The sequence below is a fragment of the Convolutriloba macropyga genome, chromosome 5, assembly GCF_964194025.1.
Source record: "Convolutriloba macropyga chromosome 5, txConMacr16.3, whole genome shotgun sequence".
NCBI classification, from domain to species: Eukaryota; Metazoa; Xenacoelomorpha; order Acoela; family Convolutidae; genus Convolutriloba; species Convolutriloba macropyga.
This window is the reverse complement of record NC_134472.1, coordinates 21526135-21543079: the sequence shown is the minus strand read 5'-3', so window position 1 is coordinate 21543079 and position 16945 is coordinate 21526135. Positions and strand designations below refer to the sequence as shown.

At 37.8% G+C, this 16945-nt stretch overlaps 1 protein-coding gene across 1 annotated transcript in view; it reads left to right on the top strand.

The window, feature by feature from the left end:
• The window catches only part of LOC142340310 (uncharacterized), a 30122-nt gene extending 19241 nt beyond the window's left edge, over positions 1–10881 (top strand). Inside the window, exons 5-8 of the mRNA XM_075390885.1 lie at positions 7630–7775; positions 8861–8930; positions 9847–9951; positions 10564–10881. Of these exons, the coding sequence (XP_075247000.1) occupies positions 7630–7775; positions 8861–8930; positions 9847–9951; positions 10564–10881 (639 nt within the window). The remainder of the gene's footprint in view (positions 1–7629; positions 7776–8860; positions 8931–9846; positions 9952–10563) is intronic.
• Positions 10882–16945: the final 6064 nt, after the last annotated feature.

Genomic DNA, 16945 nt, shown 5'->3' with positions numbered 1-16945 from the left:
GTTGTTGTTGTTGTTGTTGTTGTTGTTGTTGTTGTTGTTGTTGTTGTTGTTGTTGCTGTTGAATGCCATTCTAAATAAAAAGCTAGATCCTTCTAGTTTCAGATTGTATAGCCACTATCCTTTCTGTAGTATAGAGGCTATCTCTTACTACTTTAGGAGGCACTGCCTCTAGCAGTGGTTGATTCGGAACACTAGAAACAGGATCTTGTAATTGCATTATCTCACGATGACCATCCATGGTCCTGAGAAACGGAGCGAACGGATTCATAAGCGAGGCGACAGTACACAAAGGAAAGCCGTACGTTAGCAGTCGAACGGAAAACACAATTTCTAGACAATATATGAAAACATCAAGTATCGCAAACAATGTTAACACGGAGAGAGTAACTTTTTCGGCCCAATACCACGAGCCTGCAGCTAAGTTTTCCAAACTTTCTAAGTATCTCCATGTTGGAAAGCCAGACAATTCCGTTCGTAAGTTGGTATTGAAATGGCTTTAACCAGGATGTGAATAATTGTTACCAGCTTCTAAGTAAACCTCCCGACCCGCAATTGTCCTTCGTTAATATTTCAAAACGCGTGCTCTTGCACTTTTTCGTAAATTTTCATATGAAAACAATCCTGCCGTGTGCAGTGAGGGTAGATTGTCAGCAAAGTCTTAGTGACTGAACACACTCAAAGATTCTGGATTCCGAGCAACGGAATGATCACTTCCATAGTGCATCCAAATGCCTTCAGCAGTTTTATACATATAAGGCGCAATAGGATCACAAGATGTTAGTGTATAGTTAGTGTAAACTACTTGAGTGATGGGATTCATATATTTTATTTTCGTTGAATTATCCATAATGCCAGGTACTTCCTCAGTACAATAAGGAAAATCAGCTATATGCACTGCCACCTTAGCACATTTATGTACATATAACACTGCACCAGCTTTTCTGCATGAAATCCCACCATAGAGCCTGTCCCGAGGGCGATTCTGAGAGATTAACCATTTACAAAATTTTCCCAATGTGTATTCATCTGCCTGTGCCTTAGCAAAAGGAACTTCAGCCTCTGTTGAGGACTCTAAATTAACTGCTGATATTTTATATGAATTGTCAATCGTGCGCGACAAAGCATCTGCATGCGATATTTGTGTTCCCGGTCGATGTTTGATCTCAAAATCAAATAAACCTAATTTTTCTATCCATCTTGCTACCAAGCCATCAGGTTCTTTGAAAGAAAATAACCAAACTAGAGCCCGGTGATCAGTTATCACATCAAATTTTCGACCAATGAGATACTCTCAAAAATAATGGGTATAATAAACAACTGCGTACAATTCCCGCTTTGTTGCAGAATAGTTGCGCTGACTCTTTTGTAAAGCTTTACTAGCATACGCTATAACTTTTAAATAACCACCCTGGTTCTGGGAAAGAACAGCTCCGATACCAGACAGAGACGCATCAGTACTAAGGACAAAAGTATCAGTCTCCGTAGGAAAACATTGGGACATTCAGCAATGTGTTCTTCAAAAACTGAAAAACTTTATCGCAACCCTCCTTCCAATGGAATAGTTTTTCTTTATTAAATAGGTTATACAAAGGTTGCGCTATTTTAACAAAACTTGGTATCAACTTCCTGTAAAATCCTGTTAGTCCTAAAAATGAATGCACCTGCTTCACCGTTTTAGGTAATGGGTATGAGTTTACAACGGCTATTTTATCTGGATCGGTTTGAATTCCATTCTTGGAAATAACATGACCCAGGAAACGGATAGAATTTTGAAAGAGTTTACAGTTGGAGCGCGATATTTTCAAATTTGCACCTTCTATTCTACCTAGAGTGATAGCTAAGTTCTTCAGGTGTCCCTCAAACAACCTGCCATAAACAATGATGTCATCTATATACACCAGTACAATTTCGTATGTCAATCCTGTTAAGACCAGTTCCATGTGCATTACAAAGCCCCATTGGCATTCGCTTCCATTGGTACAAGCCAAATGGGGTTATAAAAGAAGTAAGATGTTGATCTTCTTCTATTTCCATCTGATGGAAACCCGTTGCTAAATCAAGATTTGAAAAGTAACAGCTACCTTGTAAGCTTCCCAGAATATCTTGATTCCGTGGCAACGGCCATGATGTCTTAACAGTCTGGGAATTCAGTTTCCTGTAGTCTATGACCAATCGATAACTACCATCTTTCTTTTGAACTAACACTGTTGGCGCTGCCCATTCCGAATGGGTCGGCTCTATTAAGTCTTTTGTCAGTAGGTTATTGACAAATTCTTTTAGAGGATTCCGTTTTGGTGGTTTCATTGCCCGATATGGAACCCTACTTGGTTGCGCATTTTCTTTTAACTTGATTTGAAGTTTATGCAAATCACATCTTCCAAGATCCCATTTGTCTCGCGCAAACACATGTGAATACTGTTCAAGTAGTTTCTCTGCCGCCTGACGTTGCTCATTATTAAGTTTTTGCAAGTCCTCTGCAAAAATTTTCTCCAAGGATGGCTGAACACCTTCACCAGTAAGATTGACAGAACGAACAATACATTTCTTAGGTGCTTCACTTAAAACTGCAACGTTCTGGTTGCTGTACAATGTAATGTTGCTTTTTGTAGTATTCAAGGTCCTAATGTAAATTTCACGGTCCTTGGGTACCGTTACAATTGCTGATGCAATTAAGTACATCTCATTAAGGTTTTGCAACGGCTGAATCAAGCCAATGAAACCATTACAACTGGTAGACCCCAAGGAAAAAATTCATCCTCGCCAGAGTTGATTCTCGTATAACACTGATAACGGCGCCAGAGTCTATTAGAGCGGTCAAGAGGATATTCGAAACTTTAAGACAGGTGAGGAGGGATTGAATCCCGTATATTGGGTTCAGTTGTGTCATTTAGTAAACACGACAAGACAAAATTACTTTCTATATTATTTCTTTTTGTTACGTATTTGACTGTGGACAGTTTCTTCTTGTATGTGAACTAGATCCACATGACCAGCAGTTGCGACAATTATTTTTAGTGTGCCCTTTACGGTTGTACTGATAGCAAACAATTTCTTTATTAAAATTAACGCGTCGTTTGACGCTTGGTGATGGAGATGTATTAGAAAGAGGTCTTCGAGACGAGCGCGAACTAGAATTTCTACGGAATGCAGATGATGAGGAACCCGTATTGTTCTTTTGATTTGATTTGTACCTCTCCCTAGAGTTATATTGATTTCGAGAAAACCCATGTATCGGCGATTGAGAATGTTTGTTTGACTTATATGGCCGACTTGGCCGCCTAGATTCTCTTTCGGAGTTTCAGTTAATTTGACTGATAGCCATCTTATTCATCATCGAATCCATGCGATTGATAAGTCTATCAATTGATCCTACTCCGTGAGCACTACTATTTAAACCATTATTAACGCCGCCTTGGCTTAGAATCTGTAACCTGTAGATTGCATCTAAATGCACGGCTCTTTTCAAAGCATCCGCCAGGGAAAAATCTTTTTCTTTCCTAATTTCTAATCTAACATTCTGATCCAGCAATCCTTCCAAGAAAGCTTGCATAACAAGGTGTTCTCTGATCTCCTCAAAATCATCAGGATATGCGTTTTTAGCAAGAAGTTTTAGATCTGCTAAGAACTCAGTAACTTTCTCAGATTCTCCTTGAGTTCGTTTTCTAAGTGCTCCTCTGAAAAATTCCGGGGGTTCTAGATATTGTTTCTCAAATACATTCCGAAGGCTTTTGTAATCATTTTTAGTCTCATCGTCCAACGAATGATAGAACTCTATTGCACCAGCTCTTAACCTAAGTAGAAAAATCTGATGCCTTTTATCAGTGTATAGCTGATTACCATCACCATCCAACTGAGGATTACCATCAGCGTCTTTACGAGGCGCCCACCAACTTTGCAAGTTACTTAGTAACTCAAATTGAGTGATATATGCCGATATATCTCCCGTGCCATTAAAAGGTTCCGGTAAAAACATACGAGCGGTATCCGTTGAGGTGGCCATCTTGGCACGCGGCGTGCGTTCGATCGTTCAACGTTTGGTTCCGAACCAACTACTACTTCTAAGTGCGCCGCACTTAAAATTTTTTGATTGCTTTCGCCAAAAACACAAAACTTTTTCAAATTTTTGTTCGGAAGTTGGGCGAAAGCAATATAAGTTGCGCTGCATTTTTATGGTTAAACTATTTTGTTCTCCAGAATAAAATAATAAGTTACAATATAATTTGTGTTAATCAAAAGATGTCATTCCAAGACAACTTTTATTTTGAAAACTAATCTGATTATTGTAGGGGATGGGGTTTAGGAACTCCTGTCACCAATCTAGCAACCCTACCCGTTACTATTATTTAAAACTTGAATCCTTTTATTCTCATGGGTTCGACTTGGGTTTGACGAAAAAGGGTTACCAGAAAATCTCTAAGTCTTATTGTTAAATACACTTATTTAACTTACATGGTTTTCTCTTGTGATTTGGTTTGAATACAACAGTCAAAAGAATTCAATTCTAAGCTCCGGCTTTATATTAAGTAAGAAATCTGAACAGTGAAATTGAAATTTATATACAATCTAATATTGAGAGTTTTTCCGCCTCGGGGGGTTTGCACCACATGTTACCGATAAGCGTTCAATTTCTGACTTCTATAAAGTACAATGAACTTATTGTACTTTATTGTACAAAGAACGACCAACGAACTCTTAACTACAAGCTGGAATACTAAGCAAAGTGACTAACCAGAATCTTTGGTTGTTACACAAGTCCCAAAAAACCAGTTGCCTAAAACATTGTTTCATAGTTATTTGAATCGATTTGATTCCTTGAATATTCTCTAAAAGCTTCGAGAAATGACAAAAGTTTGCAATTTTTTGAAGTTTAATTAAATTTTGTTCTTCTGAACTCGCCTAATTGCTATAAAAATTTGGTTGGCCTAATCAAGTCTTTGCCTAATATCCCATCCCTCTTTCTGGAGCATTTAATTAGCAACTTTTGATTAATAAATTTGGAATCGAACGGAAAATGATAACTCTGGATATTCATTCAAAAGAAGTGATGAAAATTTATTAAGTCTACTAAAAGGCTGTCGTAGTTGCACAGATGTAACGTAAACAAAGTTTTATTGCGGTTATTGAGTAAATTTATAAAATGAAGCCGAGCAGTTTGTTTTCTATCCGTGATTAATGCTCAAAACTAGAGATGATTTCCAAAGGTTTTTTTATTTGAAAGAGAGCAATTGCTCTCAAACGAAATTTTTAGCAATTATATTAGTCCCGTCGGTCCCTTTTTATGCAATTTTTCGCTAGATCGATTTTTCGCATGACACTTTTGACTTTTCGTCCTCGAAAACGGGATAAACAGTTAGCGCCCAGCGGTCATTAAGTACTCTTAGAGCCTTTCAGCTCTGTTTCAGCTCAAACTGTTTTGGAGACTTATACTTATGGTGTGAATGGCGGTTCATAGAGGTTGAAGACACCCCCACTGTTGAACCCCCCACTAATGCTCTCAGCCCCCACCCCCACGCACGCTGTTTCCCCCGCATCCCACTGATGCCTCCTAGATTTCAATTTTTCAATTTGACAAATTTTAACGATATTTTATAATAAATCTTGCGGTTTTTTTTTTAATTTTTCCGAAAAATTTGGTCGATTTTTAGGTTTCTCCAGCCTCAAGAGCCAAAAAGCTCCTCGAGATTTTGACAAAAGCTTACTGTATAGTTTTTAAATGTAATGGAATCGTTTTCAAGATTTAAACACCACGACATTTAGCATTTTTAAAATAAAACTTGCAATTTTCTTCAATTTTTGACATTTATTTTCGATATTCAGGTTTGCCAGCCTAACAGAAAATCTCCGTTAGGGTTTGATAATAAGTTACTGGAAAATGTTTTTCGGTCATGATTTAGTTTACAACTTTTCTTATCACAAATTTTTGCAGTCTTTATGCAACTGCAGTTTTTCAAAATTTTAGCTTCATAGCTTCTTGATGCAATGGAATGTTTTTCAAGATTTATTATCACCATTTTTTAAAAAATTTTTGCAATTTTTTCAAGTTACTTTGATTTTTTTTAAATTTTTTTTATTTTCCGGCACCAGAGTCCTGGGGACCTCCTTTAAGGGTTGTTGATAAGCTGTCGCATAGTTTCTAGAAGTAATTGAATGGTGATCAATATTTTAATGACACCAGCTTCAACAACTTTTTGATAAAATTTAATTTTTTTTTTTCAATTTTTTGGAAAATCTTTATCATGTTTCACGTTTATGGATCTTTATGAGCCAGTGAATCTGTTTAAAGCTTGTTAAAGCTGTTTAATAAGGATACTGGATAGTCTCTTGAGACAATGAAATGGTTCTGAATAATTTAATATCTTGAATTTTAGCAAAATTTTGTTAAGATTTGCGATTGTTGAATATTTTTTGTCCTTTTCTGTGTTTAACGATTATTACTGGCCAACAGATGGGTTACTTGACAGAATTCCAGAGACAAAAATTGGTTTTAAACATTTTTTCCTTATGAAATCTCGAAATTTTTCTTTTAAAATGTGCAATATTTTTTCAGCAGTATTTTTATATTTTTGGTTTTTTTACTAACAAGGCTAGAAAACTAAAAGCTGCAGAGTCGAATCAAGCTCAAGCTAGCCTCACTAAACTGTGGCTAGCTAGATACAATTGAACAAAGATGAAATTGTTTAAAATCAGATTTGGAATTAACAGTGGATCGGAAAATTTTTATTTATTGGGGAAAAAGTGAAAAATCTTTTAGGATAGAGAAGAAAAAAATTAAAGTAGAATTCATCAGTGTTCACTCTTCTACTTTTATCCGCAAGTTTTAATGGCAAATTGTATAGCGTCGCTTAGAAGTCGATAACATAGTATGAGCGCTTGATGTGTGCAAATCGGACTGAGGTCCCAGGTTCCCAGACGGAAACCATCTCTGATCAGTTCATCCCGGACCGGAATGAATACTGATCAGACTCAACTGCGCTCAACTGCTCGAAATTCTTTCTGCAGTCGAGGTCCGCTTGAGTCCACTTCTGATTAGACTTAAATGCGCTCGATATTGTTTCTGACCAGACAAACTTTGTCTCGAAGCTGTTTTTGATCAGCCCACTTGCGCTCAAAATTGTCTCTCATCAGACCCGCATGTGCTCGAAACTGTCTCTGAGCAGATTCCGTCGTGCTCACATTAGTCTCTGATTAGACTATTCTGTAATCTAAGTGGTGAGGTTCCTGAGATACATCAGACTATGTAACTTGGAGGGCAGAAATAACAGGTGCGCGCCCGAGTTGTCTAATGGGTCTGGCACCTCCAACTGGGAAATAACATGCACTGACACCTATTTAGCTGTGGGATTCCAAGCAAAAATATGCACCCACTAAAAGTTGGAGTGCAAATGATAATATGCACTGATTCACTAAATTGAAGTGGGGTCTTTTAAACGATATCTTGTTGCCATTTTTTCCGGGAAATATTTTGGTTGACCAATACCGCGCTTTAATCGACTAGATGTATTGAAAATGGTTTATTCTATTTGTCGAGGGTTACAGTAATACTAACAGTAACCACATCAACTTTACAACAACCAACGAAGAGGAACCTCAAAAAAGATGTCTTGTGTTATAATGGTTGTGCAATGGTAGGTGTTTGTGTTGATGATGGATGACTTTGAGAAGGCGTTCAAAGTGGTGAAGGAGATGAAGGACTTGGAGAGGGTGGTGTCTGACTTCAAGAAGATGAAGTTGGCTGTGAAGAGCTACAGACACTCCGAGGACAAACTCATCGACAGGTTTGAGAGTATCACGTTTCCTCAATCTATTTGTTATCGTCATTGATTCGAGGCACCTCGCATTACTTTGGCCATTTTTTCAAATTAGGTTGTGGTTCCTTTCCGTTTTTCCTGTGGAATTGATATAAATCACGGGTCCTTAACCCCTAGTTGAGAGAGGGACTTGGCGTTTGAAATACTAATTAATTTGCAAAGTTTCGAGGCCGATCTTGAGCATATTTGATAAGTAAACAAAAGAAGCACACATGAAGTCGGTGTGAAATCTTATGTAAACAAAACACAATTAAGTTTGCAAAGTGATCAAGTTGTCAGAAATAGTCGGAATCAAACTCAGAGGTCACTAAACGGAAGAAACTAAGTATGGAAACACCAGGAAAAAAATGGAACGGCTTGGCAAAAGCAATGATAATTTAATAAATGAATTCCCCGAATTCCCAAAAATGCATCCTCTAATAGCCATTTTGGTATGATAAACGCGAGTATTTCTTCCCTATAAGTAACTAAAAGTTTGGGGTTACTGCTTAGTGTTTTCAGCAAAGATATAAAGGTTATCTTAACAAGGAAAAATTAGTGCTTAAAACGGGAAACAAACAAAAGTTATGCTTTGAAGAATTTGTCGGCCAAATTTATTGTAATTTTCCAACGAAAAACATGTTTGTTAGCCTCCAACGATTACCCACAGCAGGGGGAACACCAATTAAAGACAGAGAGGTAAAATTGTTGTTAAAAACTATACTCTGTGAATAAACAAAGCAAATTGTATGTGAAAGAAAAAGAACTTACCAATATTTTGTTTTTCGAATTGTGGAAAAGAGACTTTTAATCGTTAAAACTGATACTTTTATGGTGTAATTCAGCAAGTGTTCGGCTTTTGTGCACAAAAATCAAATGGGCTTGAATTCATATTAAAATTAAGTAAAATAAAAAGATGGTTGAAGGGACGCGCATGAAGAAATGAAAAGGAAAATAAAACGATTTGAAAAGTGTTAGATTTTTATTGCAATACTGTTTTGAATCCAAGGCCGGTAACCCCATTTTAGAAGAATTAGTTAGAGTATCATTTCAACAGTGTTTTGTATTTGTAGGAGAAAATTGGAAGAGATCTTGGGAACTAACGCATTTATTGGTTTGAGTTCTTATATTCAAATTTTGTCAGTCAGTTTGAATTCATCAGGGGATTTACGGTTAAATCAAAGTGTCTAGTTATAATCAGAGCCCGGAAAAAGTTACACTACTATAGTTTTGGTAATTACACAGTGGAGCAAATCATTGTTGTCAGGAAAGAGCGGTAGCTAAAGTATTAGAGGTTCAAAAGGTCTAAACATTTGCAAAAGAGAATTTTTGGTGGAAAAAACGAGTTATGAAGTGAGTTCAATGAACGAGATGGGACTAATTATTGTCCTGAAGTGTTCTAGAGAATAGATTGATAAGTCCAAAAAAGCACAATGGCTGTTTGAAGGAATTTCTGATAGAGAGAAACTCAAAATTTGCAAATCCAGGCGTCCGCATTTTCACCACCCCCCCCGCAAGTCCTGAAAACCCTACTTCCTCAAATCCGATCACCATGAAATTTTAACTGATCACTCCTCGGACAATTCCTTACACATTGAGAAAAACAACGGGCTTTTTCCGGCACCCCAAACCGCTCTTTTTGGCCTTTAAAGTAAACAAAGAAAAAGGCAGAAAGAACTATGTTTTCCCTGATTTTTAGATCACTAAAACACAATATTCTCAGAACCACAGGGGAGCAAACGTATTCTTGGTTTAAATCAGGGAAATTTAAGCAACATGAAAAAGGATAAAACAGAGTGTATGTACTTGTATAAGAACTGTTGAACATGAAACATAAGTTTTGTTGCATCTTGAATTTATCAAAGCGAGTTGTTCACAAATTTCTGGTCATCTTAAGCAAACATTTACTTTAGATAAACTACAGCGCATAGACAAAATTCTACGCCCACTAATACGCTGATACGTTAGGTCAAAATGTTCGAAAAGAAACGACACGTCACGTTTTGCTGATAAAAAACTGATAAGGTTGAGTACCCTCAAGCACAAGAAAAACCATTAGACGCGAGAGAGTGAGCCTGAGAGAAAGACTGACGAGGCTGAGAAACAGCAGTTCGTCAGTAAAAGCGTGAGAGAGAAAGCTCAAGTGGAGCAGTTGATTCTCAGAGTGAGAAAATTGTAGTTGTTTAGTGAGTTATTTGCGAAAGAACATAGTTTGGCAGTTGCAGTGAGTGAAACTGCAACGTTTTTCAAAATTGTTGATTGCGAAGATTATAAGTTTCTGGCCAGTAACATAGCTACTGGGAGGCAGAACTTATTTCAGTTATCGGTGAAAAGAAGTAGAGTGACGGATTTGTGGATACTTGCGGAGAGATTGATTGAATTGGTTTGATTTAGTGTGGATCATTAATTGGTTTTGATAGAAAAAATCCTTTTGATTGTTGAACTTACTCAATTAACTGTCTCTGGCTATAACATTACTTGTTGCTGGTATTACATATTTTGATTATTAATTCAATTATCTAGAGGGAAGTTTTCAAGCAGCCGAAAGAGCAACAATTTTTGGGGACAACACAGTACACTCCTTACAACAAGAGGAACTACCAAACAAATCTTTCGGAATTTTGATAGAGTTTTGGGCGCTAGCCAGTCCCCAGCTAGAAGCCTTCTAACGACAAAAATACAAAATTCTACAGTGGCGCTCCTGGGTGGGCTCTCTTGTTAAAAAGTCAGTTATTCAGAAGATTTGAATACGAGTGTGAAGAGAGAGTTCTGATAGACTTGCAACAAGTGCTCAAAGCTGGCGTCTTCCGACGCAGAGCAAGTCGAGGAACACGTTAACGATAGTCAGAACGAGATTACAAGTTTTGTGGAACGGAGGAGATCGAGAGAATTTGAGCAACAGAGACAGATATTTCCAGGAGAGGGTAATTTTGGAAGACAGTCAGTGATTTTTCTCGGGACGAGGATCCTAACTCAGCGTAGTGGTGGAAGCACCCGAGCAGATAGATTGAGGAGCTTACTCAGACAGAGACGAGAAGAAGAGCTGAATAGAATAGCAGCAGAAATTGAAGCCTCAGAGGAGCATTCAGAGTGAAGCATTTCGGATAACAATGTCAGGTTTCGGATTAATAAAACAGTTTCCTTCGCCTGGATATGAAGTTTGGGAGGACTGGCGTGAGTATTATTTAGATGCTTGTGAAGTTTTCATGTGGTCAGAAGAAGAGGTGAAGAGGTTTCTACCAGACAAGTTGTGTGGTTGGGCTCTTGATGCTTTAAATTATTTGCCGCGTGCATTTTGGAAAACCGATCAAAGAAATCGTGCCTGGACTCTTCAAGAAACTTTGTACTTCTTTGATCTGAGATTGTCCAATAACCCAAAATTTTATGAGGACGCGTTTGAGAGATACTTGATAGAGAAAGAGGAATACGAGAAAGCAGCTTTAAAGTATGAAATTGACAGACCAGTTTTTCCAAGTGACGTTGTTGACAGAGAGGAGTTGCCGCTCCAAGAGCGGACTCCAAAATCAGACAAAATGAAAGACGTTCAAGTTAAAACCGATATTATTGTCAAATCAGTGATGTACGAAAAGACAACAAAGATTTCTTCAACTAAACGTTGGTCTGCCATAAAAGCTGTAGGATTCGGAGTAAAAGCAGTGCTTGACGAGAAGCCGATTGTCAGAGTCGGAAATCAAGGCAGGACTACAGAGTTGACTGACAATTCGTCCGGTGTGGAGACTGTTGCTGATTCAAACGTCATTGGTGGCAGTCGAAATTTTGGTTCTGACGGAGAAACGGAGGAGCAGATTACGACAAAGACTAAATCTGAAGATGAACGGGTCAAGGAAATGATGGATCGATGTATTGCGCGGTGGGACATTGGTAAAAACATGAAAATTGTAGAAATGAGAAGCGAAGCACTCGAGGAAATTAATGACAGTGAGGTGGAGGACGATGCAAATTTAAGTGAAGACGATTTTAGCGATGACGACAGCTTCTTCGATAGCGACGATGAAAACAAATTTGAATGCATGGACGACGATGTGGTCTTTGAAAACATTTTTGAGCGGCATATTAACTCTAAATCGCTTGAGTTGACTACCAAAAACGGATTGAAAGTTGGAAAACAGTGCTCTAAAGGGTTGATAGCCTCTGAATACGTCACGTCCGGTCCTTGCATGCCGTACTTTGGTAAATGGATAGATGTTGGAGAAACAGCTATGCCGCATTTTAGTGTTGCTCAAAAAGGTGAATTGGCCACAGCAGCAGAAAATATTTTTAGTGGAAATTTAATTGCTAATAGTTCACGTCAGGGTATAGTCAGTACTGGGTCGCAGCACTTTGACCACATTAGTGTGACCCGAACGTCTGAAGATAACTCTGAGAAATTACAAGGGAGTTTTGTATCTTTCCCAACAGACGGTGCCGATCGCAAAGCCACCCAAAGTTGTGGTAGCAAGGCTGCAAAAGCAAACTCGGATGGATTTCTAGAAGAAAGCAAAGAAGAAAAATCGGCTACAGCCGCGAAATCAGGCGGAAATTTTTTCTCCGAGAATTGTAGAGAAAACGAAGTTGATGAAAAAGACAAATTTGAAAACGAGGACTCAAAAAGAAACGCAATTGTTGGAGGCAGCGGTGATACTATACAGGAAGATGAACTTGTTTTTGAAACTTTGCGTCAGCAGCTAGCGCCTGAAAATTTCAAAGTGTTGGAGAATCGGAGCTTCGATGCAGAAATTGCAGTGGCTGATGAATCAGTTTTTGGTGATGTTCTTGAACATTCAACTGCTGAAGAATTAGTAAAGTCTTACGCCTTCATTAATGAGCGAGATGGAAGTGGTGATGGCTCGGGTGATGTGGTTTGTGGTTTAGTTCAGATGAAGTTGGAAGAGCCAGATCGCAAGAAAAAATGTTCATTAAGCTCGGAGACTCAATTACTCCAGTCGGATGAGAAAAAGTTGGAACTGAGTTTCTCCTATGCTGCCAATGATGGGACTCCTCAGAGCAATCAGTTTGAAAGAAGCGCAGTTGAGCAGTCACTGATGTTGGGGCAAGGCAGTGTTTCTACTCCAGAAGAAATCTTATTCCGAAAATATTCAACTAGCGAATCAGATTGTGAAGTGTTGCAAATCCAGAAGGGAAAGTTTGGTGACGACAAGTCAGTGTCGCTTTCAAAGGAAATTGATCTGGAGCTGAAATTGCTAATTGACGGAGAAAATAGTTTTTCGTTTGATTTTGGAGAGAATGTAGTGCCAGTACAATTCGAGAGTTCTTATTCGAAGCAAGATAATAAACGGGAGCAGTCCTCGGATTTTGAAGTCAAGAAAGCAGTGAAAACCGGTCTAAAACGGTTTTCAATGGGCGTATTTGGCCGAGAAGAGATAGTACAAAATAAGAGGGAGGTGTCGTATAGTTCTTCTCCGAACTTGTTGAGGGCGAGTGACGATCAGAGAAGCGTGGATTTGGAGTACCCTGAGTTGTACAAGCTGTTGTTTAGAAAACAAAAAGTCAGTCGAAAGGAGAAGTGGAACAAACTGAAAACGAGGTGTTATTCGTCCAGGGGATTCTTGCGCAAACGAATGAAAAAGTCGAAGAATGAGAATGGAGGCGGTCATCCATTCAAGCATCGGAGGAAGAAAGTAGAGTTGACAAAGTTGGTAAAGTTGAACTGTCTTTGGTGAGAACTAGTTAGTCAAATCTGCAGCTCTTACGAATGTGAGTTATTATGCCGTACATTAAATTAGAAGCTCATAATAGAATCAATAAGTCTGCTGTTAATACTCAAGTGCATATGCTCTAAAGAAAAAAAAAACTATTGGAAAAATATGGCCTGTTGGATTGCAATGTTCGGAATTGGGTTAAAATTAGACAGAGTTGGGGTTTTTTGTTCAGGACTGTTTTGATGGTGAGCTTCTTTTTGGCCAGTTTTTGTGTTCAAAACGATTGGTTGACTGAGGGACTCATATATATGATCATTCTTATATCTTCTAGTTATTATCTAACCACTAATCGGTGCTCTGGGCATTTCCTAACTTTCATTTACTTGGAGCTCTATTTAAATGGTTCACACTAACTTAGGTTCACTATTTTACTGAAAAACGCTCCGTGCAAAGGAGAGGGTGTGCTAGTCCTCAGTGAACAACGGACTTTTTTATTATTCGGGAGAATAATAGTCTAGAAGGGAGGAGTGTGGAATTGATATAAATCACGGGTCCTTAACCCCTAGTTGAGAGAGGGACTTGGCGTTTGAAATACTAATTAATTTGCAAAGTTTCGAGGCCGATCTTGAGCATATTTGATAAGTAAACAAAAGAAGCACACATGAAGTCGGTGTGAAATCTTGTGTAAACAAAACACAATTAAGTTTGCAAAGTGATCAAGTTGTCAGAAATAGTCGGAATCAAACTCAGAGGTCACTAAACGGAAGAAACTAAGTATGGAAACACCAGGAAAAAAATGGAACGGCTTGGCAAAAGCAATGATAATTTAATAAATGAATTCCCCGAATTCCCAAAAATGCATCCTCTAATAGCCATTTTGGTATGATAAACGCGAGTATTTCTTCCCTATAAGTAACTAAAAGTTTGGGGTTACTGCTTAGTGTTTTCAGCAAAGATATAAAGGTTATCTTAACAAGGAAAAATTAGTGCTTAAAACGGGAAACAAACAAAAGTTATGCTTTGAAGAATTTGTCGGCCAAATTTATTGTAATTTTCCAACGAAAAACATGTTTGTTAGCCTCCAACGATTACCCACAGCAGGGGGAACACCAATTAAAGACAGAGAGGTAAAATTGTTGTTAAAAACTATACTCTGTGAATAAACAAAGCAAATTGTATGTGAAAGAAAAAGAACTTACCAATATTTTGTTTTTCGAATTGTGGAAAAGAGACTTTTAATCGTTAAAACTGATACTTTTATGGTGTAATTCAGCAAGTGTTCGGCTTTTGTGCACAAAAATCAAATGGGCTTGAATTCATATTAAAATTAAGTAAAATAAAAAGATGGTTGAAGGGACGCGCATGAAGAAATGAAAAGGAAAATAAAACGATTTGAAAAGTGTTAGATTTTTATTGCAATACTGTTTTGAATCCAAGGCCGGTAACCCCATTTTAGAAGAATTAGTTAGAGTATCATTTCAACAGTGTTTTGTATTTGTAGGAGAAAATTGGAAGAGATCTTGGGAACTAACGCATTTATTGGTTTGAGTTCTTATATTCAAATTTTGTCAGTCAGTTTGAATTCATCAGGGGATTTACGGTTAAATCAAAGTGTCTAGTTATAATCAGAGCCCGGAAAAAGTTACACTACTATAGTTTTGGTAATTACACAGTGGAGCAAATCATTGTTGTCAGGAAAGAGCGGTAGCTAAAGTATTAGAGGTTCAAAAGGTCTAAACATTTGCAAAAGAGAATTTTTGGTGGAAAAAACGAGTTATGAAGTGAGTTCAATGAACGAGATGGGACTAATTATTGTCCTGAAGTGTTCTAGAGAATAGATTGATAAGTCCAAAAAAGCACAATGGCTGTTTGAAGGAATTTCTGATAGAGAGAAACTCAAAATTTGCAAATCCAGGCGTCCGCATTTTCACCACCCCCCCCGCAAGTCCTGAAAACCCTACTTCCTCAAATCCGATCACCATGAAATTTTAACTGATCACTCCTCGGACAATTCCTTACACATTGAGAAAAACAACGGGCTTTTTCCGGCACCCCAAACCGCTCTTTTTGGCCTTTAAAGTAAACAAAGAAAAAGGCAGAAAGAACTATGTTTTCCCTGATTTTTAGATCACTAAAACACAATATTCTCAGAACCACAGGGGAGCAAACGTATTCTTGGTTTAAATCAGGGAAATTTAAGCAACATGAAAAAGGATAAAACAGAGTGTATGTACTTGTATAAGAACTGTTGAACATGAAACATAAGTTTTGTTGCATCTTGAATTTATCAAAGCGAGTTGTTCACAAATTTCTGGTCATCTTAAGCAAACATTTACTTTAGATAAACTACAGCGCATAGACAAAATTCTACGCCCACTAATACGCTGATACGTTAGGTCAAAATGTTCGAAAAGAAACGACACGTCACGTTTTGCTGATAAAAAACTGATAAGGTTGAGTACCCTCAAGCACCAGAAAAACCATTAGACGCGAGAGAGTGAGCCTGAGAGAAAGACTGACGAGGCTGAGAAACAGCAGTTCGTCAGTAAAAGCGTGAGAGAGAAAGCTCAAGTGGAGCAGTTGATTCTCAGAGTGAGAAAATTGTAGTTGTTTAGTGAGTTATTTGCGAAAGAACATAGTTTGGCAGTTGCAGTGAGTGAAACTGCAACGTTTTTCAAAATTGTTGATTGCGAAGATTATAAGTTTCTGGCCAGTAACACAGCTACTGGGAGGCAGAACTTATTTCAGTTATCGGTGAAAAGAAGTAGAGTGACGGATTTGTGGATACTTGCGGAGAGATTGATTGAATTGGTTTGATTTAGTGTGGATCATTAATTGGTTTTGATAGAAAAAATCCTTTTGATTGTTGAACTTACTCAATTAACTGTCTCTGGCTATAACATTACTTGTTGCTGGTATTACATATTTTGATTATTAATTCAATTATCTAGAGGGAAGTTTTCAAGCAGCCGAAAGAGCAACAATTTTTGGGGACAACACAGTACACTCCTTACAACAAGAGGAACTACCAAACAAATCTTTCGGAATTTTGATAGAGTTTTGGGCGCTAGCCAGTCCCCAGCTAGAAGCCTTCTAACGACAAAAATACAAAATTCTACATTTCCCAAACACAAAATATAATTGTGAACCTTCTCGTAACATGGAAGCTAATATCTTAAAGCGTGATGATCAGAACTCATCCTATATTTTCAAAGAAATAAAGCCGGTTTTTAATGTCAGAGATGTGAAAATCAATAAGTGAAGCGTGAAAAAAGCACTCTAAGAATCAATTCACTCCTGCAAGTGGACGGCAGTAGACAAACTACATCAAAAACCATCAGCCTTTTAATTCTCTGCAAAATCCAGAATATTTCTGTTGCGAAATAAATAACTCTAACAACAAGTGAGTGAACCGACCGAGAAATGTTTAATTTTTCGCTGCAAACTATATAACTTTGGTTTGCAAAAAATATATAACTTTTGAAACGCGTAAGCGAA